Consider the following 7791-nt stretch of genomic DNA (forward strand, 5'->3'; position numbering starts at 1 on the left):
GCATTGAAACAACTCAAGATACAAAAAGTGATGACTTTAAAAAAAAAGTAATAAAGTTCTAAGGAATGATTCTGAACGGCATTATGGGGGATCAGAATCAGTTTTATTACAGTAGGTAGAGGAATTTAACTTAAACCCAATGTCCACCAGATGCGGTACAGCTGCTGAAACAGACGGCCATGTTAATAAATGGGCAATTAATGTGCTAGGGGTCGGATCCCGAATGTGTCTGACAGATTACATGTCTGTTCAGGCAGCTGCATGGAGCGGCAAGGCAAAGCAATGTTTATTTGTATAGCACATTTCATACATAGGCAATTCAAAGTGCTTTACATAAAATAGATAGAAGGAAGTGAGCAGATTGTTACAAGGGAAAATATAAGATACAGATACTCTTGTCATTATAACACTACTGCCAAACTATGAGGCAGATGAAACCAGGTCAATTTAGTCCACTTCCTCCATCCTGGAAGTTTCGTTGTCCCCTTCTAGAGGGGGTATGTCATCGAAGTTGGGCTCTTCTGATCCCAGGTCATCCTCGTCGATACCCAGTCCCAGCTTGATCATCCTGTAGATGCGGTTGGAGTGGGTCTGGGGGTTGTCCAAGGTGAATCCTGAGGACAGCAGGGCGGTCTCGAACAGAAGGATAACCAGATCCTTTACAGACTTATCATTGTTGTCCGCCTCTGCCTTCTGCCTCAGGGTCTCTACAATGGGGTGGTCAGGATTGATCTCCAGGTGCTTTTTAGCGGCCATGTAGCCCATGGTGGAGTTGTCCCCCAAGGCCTGGGCCTTCATGATCCTCTCCATGTTGGCTGTCCAGCCGTAAGTGCTGGTGACGATGCAACAAGGCGAAGACACCAGGCGGTTGGAGACTGTGACCTTCTCCACCTTCTTCTCCAGGATATCTTTCATGATCTTGCACAGGTTCTCAAACTGAGATTTCTTTACCTCATGCCTCTTCTTCTCATCCTCATCCTCGGGCAGCTCCAGGCCCTCCTTGGTCACTGAAACCAGGTTCTTTCCCTCAAACTCCTTCAGCTGCTGCACACAGTATTCATCAATGGGTTCAATCATGTAGATAACCTCTAGGCCAGCTTTGCGAAGGCGCTCAACAAAGGTGGAGTTAGCGACCTGGTCTTTGGTCTCACCAGTAATGTAATAGATGTGTTTCTGGGAGTCCTTCATGCGTGTGACATAGTCCTGAAGGGAAACCATCTCATCTCCAGAGGTTGAGGTGTAGTAACGCAGCAGCTCAGACAGCTTCTTCCTGTTCTGGGAGTCCTCATGGATGCCGAGCTTGATGTTCTTTGAGAACTGCTCATAGTACTTCTTGTAGTTGTCCTTGTCCTCAGACAGCTCGGTGAAAAGCTCCAGGCACTTTTTGACCAGGTTCTTGCGGATGACCTTCAGGATCTTGCTCTGCTGTAGCATCTCTCTGGAGATGTTCAAGGGCAGATCCTCAGAGTCCACCACGCCCTTGATAAAGTTGAGGTATGCAGGGATGAGTTCATCACAGTTGTCCATGATGAAGACCCTCCGCACGTATAGCTTGATATTGTTCTTCTTCTTCTTGTTTTCAAAGAGGTCAAAGGGAGCACGACCAGGCACAAATAGCAGGGCTCGGAACTCCAACTGTCCCTCCACTGAGAAGTGCTTGACAGCCAAGTGGTCCTCCCAGTCGTTGGTGAGACTCTTGTAGAACTCTCCATACTCTTCGTTGGTGATGTCATTGGGGTTACGCGACCACAGGGGCTTGGTCTTGTTAAGCTCTTCCTGGTCAATGTACTTCTCCTTGATCTTCTTTTTGTCTGAAGACTTGTCATGGTCGTGCTCATCATCAGAGCCCACGTCCTCGATCTCGGGCTTGTCCTTGTCCTTATCTTTCTCTTCCTTCTCTTTCTCCTTCTCCTCCTCCTCATCATCACTCACCTCCTTGTCACGCTCTTTCTCTACAAAGAGTGTGATGGGGTAGCCAATGAATTGAGAGTGCTTCTTCACAATCTCTTTGACCCTTCGCTCCTCAATGTATTCTCTCTGGTCATCCTTGAGGTGCAGGATCACCTTGGTGCCCCGACCAATGGGCTCAGAATTGTCCACTTTAATGGTAAAAGAGGCTCCAGCAGAGGATTCCCAGGCGTACTGCTCGTCATCATTGTGCTTGGTGATGACCGTGACTTTCTCTGCCACCAGGTAGGCAGAGTAAAAACCAACACCAAACTGACCGATCATGGAGATGTCAGCTCCAGCCTGCAGGGCCTCCATGAAAGACTTGGTGCCAGACTTGGCGATGGTTCCCAGATTGTTGATCAGGTCAGCCTTGGTCATGCCAATACCCGTGTCAATCAGGGTCAGTGTGTGTTCTTCTTTGTTGGGAATGATTTCAATCTTGAGGTCCTTGCCAGAGTCCAGCTTGGTTGGGTCAGTGAGACTCTCATAGCGGATTTTGTCCAGGCCATCTGAGGAGTTGGAGATGAGCTCCCTAAGGAAGATCTCTTTGTTGGAATAGAACGTGTTAATGATCAGGGACATCAGTTGAGCAATCTCAGCCTGGAAGGCAAAGGTCTCAGCCTCTTCCTCCATGGGCTCAAGGACGTGTGCATCAGACATCTTGCTGATCAATGTAGCAAAAAGTCTTGTTTGCTTTGACTATGGTTACAGAGAGAAGCAGGCAGGTGAGATGGAGAGAAGGAAGCTGAGCTGCTTTTATACCCCTTTGATATCATCACATTGTGACATCATCGGTGATGTCATAAATCACAATGATGTCACTATTAACACTGATTTATGAGTGATGATGTCATCTGTGATGTCACAAATCACTTACACACAGCCATTGTGACATCTTCAGTGAATTATCACTCACTAATGACATCACTGATGACATCAATCACTGATGACTAGCGATGGGTATCTGGATTTGATCGATAATGATAATGATATGTTACTGCTTATCGATACTGATACTTATCGATACTACTCTCCATAATTTGGTGCAAAAATAGAAAAGATTCAATAGTTATTTTGTTATTACTTATTACAAGTTAAATTCTTGAGAAGGCCTATTTTACCGCTGTGAGAATATGATGACGATTCATTAAACCTAGGTCTCACCCATGTAGTAGAAATACTGTATACAATTACTTTTGAAATTGGAACCCTTTGACCAGAGAACGGCTGTAGTTTTAAGGGGGAATCATACTACGACACCCAGAATGATTGCGGACGTCACTGACTAGAAACTCAACACCAAGACAAAGTTGGCTGCTTAAATCTCTTTACTGAGGCATATTTTCATTTACAAAATGTTTTCTTCCTTGAGTCTGGAAACAAACTCAGCGCAATGGATTCAGTTACGTTATGTGGAGTTTGTGGACCAACTTATCTGCTCTACTGATGACATCTTCACCGATGACACACAATTGCTCGAGTGACATCACTGGTGAATCACAATTGCTCGGGTGTGAACGTGAGCATTTTAACATGTGAGTGAATGGTCAAGTGGCCATTCGAAATTGTAGTTTTTGTTACTTCCATGTTGGCTTCAGCCCCGGAGACCGGGGATTGCCTCTTATTTATAGCACGTTATACAGAGTACTGCAGCGTGATACGCTATAAATTAATTGTCTTGTTTGAATGTAAATCTGCTAATGTGAGCAGTGCTTTGCAACACTGTAATATTGATCACAGAACAATGGAGACCGATGGGTTGCAGTCCAACTCTTAGACAAAGGACCTTGTAGTGTTTGGAGGCAGATAGAAATGCAGTGTGGAGCTCTGAGCAGCAGGGCCGTGCAGAGACCCTTAAAGGGGCAGGGGCTCAAAAGTTAAAAAAAAGGGCACAACACGGGGCGGGCGGTTTCACTGTTGCTGACCCGCCAGTCAGTCGGAGCTCGGCAGCTGGGCAGTGGGCAGGATGGCGAAGGCATGAGCCGTCCATTTCTGCCTCTGATTGGCACAGGAGACGAGGAGTGACGCAGGATAGGATAGCCAAGCAAATGTGATTGGATGAATAACGTTTGACGCTAGGCCAATCGGAAGCAGAGAACGGCAGGTCATGCGTTCGCCATCCTGGGAAAAAAATATCGGGCACGTCACAGAGTACGTACGTACGTTTCGGCACAAGCCTTCCTCAGCATTGGAAGGCTTGTGCTGAAACGTACGTCCATTGATTGATGTCACTGCTGCTACTGAAGATATTAAAAACCAAAAGGATTTACTTTGAGTGCTGGCTTTTCTGTCTTGTATATTGTTTGCGCCTTGCACCGTAGCTTTTGAAACTTTTTTTTGAGAGTGCTCACTTGTCGTGACTAGTAGTCACTGACTTTTTTGGACAACTACGCTTCATACACAACCTGCTCACAAACTGCACATTCACACGTTGGCACACACAGAGCTGATAACATCACTGACGACGTCACTCACTGATGACATCATCACCGATGACATCACTGATGACGGACTCATATCGTAAAAACCGCAAACACTACCCCATTTGAAGGCAGCATGTGAACGTATAATATACGCCCCGCCCCCCCCTCACATTATGACATCATTGTACTCTATACAAATAGGACCAAAGCTGCTCCTATAGCACAGAAAACCAAAGTGTACTGATACTGAACCATAAAGGAACAGTACAGGACAGCACCGCTGCCATGGAACAACTCAGAGAGGAGCAGGAACACAACAGCTTTCAGGGGCCAAGAGCTTTATTATAAGCCCGTTGGCTCAACGACATAAGCCCCATGTTCCCAGGGTCGCGGGAAGTAGGGGTGCTGCAGGTGCTGCAGCACCCCCTAGATTTTTTTCAAAAACAAAATTCATTTTTTTTCATTTTTTTTTTACAAATGTAATGCAGTGCACAAATGTAATGCAGTGCACTATGTTCCTTTCTTGTTTAACACATTCACTGCCAGACGTATTTTTTTTACTGTAGTTAGCTTCTGCCAGAGGGTTTTTTTGAGGATTCTGGCTCATCTTTCAAGACCCGAGGATTCTTTTCTGCTAAGATTTTGTGAACACACAATATCTCAAAAGAACTAATAGAATGTGTGCTTTCTCTGTCTAAAAGAGTTAGTTTGTAGAGTTAGTAGTTATGTAAGCATTAGCAGTTGAATACAGCATGGTTTCAGCGTCAGAAAAATTATTCAGAGATAAACGGCTTTTTGTGAAATTCGATAGAACAGTCACTTTAACCATTCATTTTTGGCATCAGTAAGACGTCAGACATCTAAACAATAGTTTTGAACAGTAATTTCCTCCATAACAGCAGGAAACCCCCCTCTGCTTCCAACTCCTCCCTCCGTGTGTGTTCTCCTCCTGCCTCCCTGGCTCTCCAGCGGGCGTGTCACAACGAAGTTGCTGCTGCCTGGCTGCTGCCTGTTTGCGCGGCCGCTGTTTGAGGAAGTCTGGGTGGACTCGCTCGTTTCGTGGAGTTTTGGTTGAGAGCTTTGATGAAGCTTTTGCGATTCTGGTCATATTTATGCTGCGTGTTTCAAAGTGTGCATCCAATCTATTCTTGGAACCCCCCACCGTTGCCACCGCTGTGCATCAGCGCGAAAGTGAAAGCGTTTTCGGCATCAATTTTACAGTATGAGAACGGCTTCCTCGCGCTTTTCCCTCCAGTTTTGGGTCGCCTCTTTCTACTGTGGAGAGACATGTCGCCACTCAGTGGGTCGGTAAAATAGATTATACACATTAAATACCTCCAATTCTGGTGTAGGAGACGTAAAAGGGTTAACGTCTCAACTCGTCGTTGGCAGTGAACCGCTGGATTGTGTTTGACGAGTCAACTCGCCATTGGCAGTGAACGTGTTAAGAATGTTTCGGGAAATGATTGCATTATTGATATACTGAAAATGTAGCCTATTTAAATAGAATTATCAACAATAATAATCAAGGAAGTTACATGCTTGTAGGCTAGAGAAGAAGAAGAAGCGTGCATGCGCGCACATTGTTGTGTTGAACCAACCAACAACCAATACGAATTGTTTAATCTGGCAATAAAGAAATGTGAACTTGACATGCTATTTTAATAGCCTACTCAAAAATGCACCTCCCACTATACAGCAAAGAGAGGAGTCAATGTTTCTTGATATATGCCATTCAGATCAGAATAATTAGTCTAGTCATTAAGTTTGCTGATAATATTTCTATCATGTTAAGTCTGTGTCATGTTAACTGGTGTATTCAGAGCAAATAGGGAGATATAGAGCATTATCATCATGCTATATATCTCCCTCTTTGCTGTGAATGAGTGAGAAAAGGAGAAAATACTGAATAATTACATCACAACAGTATCCTAATTGTTAGGATGACGTCATCATTCCTACTTTGATGTCGTCATTCCTACTATGATGTCATCGATCTCTGATGATGTCGCAAACGGTAGTGATGTCATAGCACAGGTGATGTCATGTTCGGATCTATAAAGGCCCGTTCCGGCAGGTCCTCTCTAGTGATTCATAAACTAAACTAAGATCACTTCAACCTCTGCAACCGTTCCCAATCCCGAACAGTGCAGACCTAGCTATCAAGTTCCACAACATCAGCCTACTCATCGAGACTTCAGTTACCAAGAGTGTCTTGGCCATCAACTACCCGCGAATAGATCCACATGTCTAACACCAACAGCAAGGGTAACACCAATCCTGACAGTATGAATCACTCTGAAATGGATTTAGCGGGTACCCCAATCAAGGAGGAAGCCCCCGAGAGGCCAGTTACCCGGCCGGTCGCTTCAGCTGACCCACCTGGCGGTCAGCTGGATATCTCCACTCATCCTGATGTCTCCACTCGTCCTATCACGTTCGGAGACTTGCCGATAATACTTAAGCGCCTGATTGCCCACCAGGAAGAAGCAATCCAGGCTCTGGCTTCCAAGGCCGAGGATCGGTACGCCCTCCTGGTTAACCGGCTAGATCGTCTCGACGGACTAAACCCTCCTGAGGGTGTCATTCTGCAGCCTTCCGCTCCTCCTGCCCCAGCTTCCGAGGGCACTGTCATCCCGGAGGTTTCCAGACCTGCTACCCCCCCAGCTACAGCGACCGTTGCTTCTAGCCCTGCCTCTCGGCCGCCTCCAGCTGCTAAGCGCATATTCTGGGGGGGAGTTCGCGTCATCCCAGAGCAGGGGCAGCCACATTTGAGTCCCAGCAGCCATCTGTACCGTGATCTGACCGGCAGGGTTCGCATCACCCCAGAGGAGAGGCAGCGCCGTTTGGACACCCAGAGCTGCCTGTACTGTGGTCGAGCCGGGCATTACCTCTCCTCCTGCTCCCGGCGTCCAGTAAGTGGTCCCACCGCTCGCCGGCCCGTGGTACTCTCAGTGGATCAAGACTCTACGTGTCCAGCCCCGAAATCTGTACGGTTGGGCAGCGTTCCCTGCAGGACCCAGGAGTGGCAGTGTGTCTCCAAGAGGGTTAAGGAGTTGGAGACGACTGTCGATCGTCTCATTGGGAAGTTCAATCACTGCCTGCAGATCAGCTCCGTCCCCCCGCAGGGGGCCCCTGAGTCTGCTGGCCCTGAGGCACAACCTGTGGACCTTCCCCTCACCGAGTCTGAACCCGTACCTCAGCAGCAGCCAATTCCAGTTCTTGACCCACACGTAGGTTCCAGCTTGACGCTGGGAGGTCCCCGTAGTGTCATCAGCCCTCGGTCAAGAGCAAGAGCAAGGAAGAGGCGTTTAAAGGAGGAGACGGTGGGTGTCCTCCCCAAACTACAGGTCGGGAGGGCAGGCCTCGCTGAGTCAGATCCCCCTGTGGCTCTGCCTTCGGAGACGGCGGCATTTGA

General features: G+C 47.1%; 1 protein-coding gene across 1 annotated transcript; it reads right to left on the reverse strand.

The window, feature by feature from the left end:
* Nucleotides 1-447: 447 nt before the first annotated feature.
* Nucleotides 448-2583, reverse strand: LOC310773509 (heat shock protein HSP 90-alpha; the record flags this gene model as incomplete). The annotated part of the gene is made up of 1 exon (XM_083633403.1): nt 448-2583. The coding sequence occupies one exon, from the start codon at nt 2581-2583 to the stop codon at nt 448-450; it is 2136 nt and encodes a 711-aa protein (XP_083489529.1).
* Between the last annotated feature and the right edge of the window lie 5208 nt (nt 2584-7791).

The sequence above is a fragment of the Poromitra crassiceps genome (genome assembly GCF_964638095.1).
Source record: "Poromitra crassiceps genome assembly, chromosome: 3".
In the NCBI taxonomy this organism is placed as follows: domain Eukaryota; kingdom Metazoa; phylum Chordata; class Actinopteri; order Beryciformes; family Melamphaidae; genus Poromitra; species Poromitra crassiceps.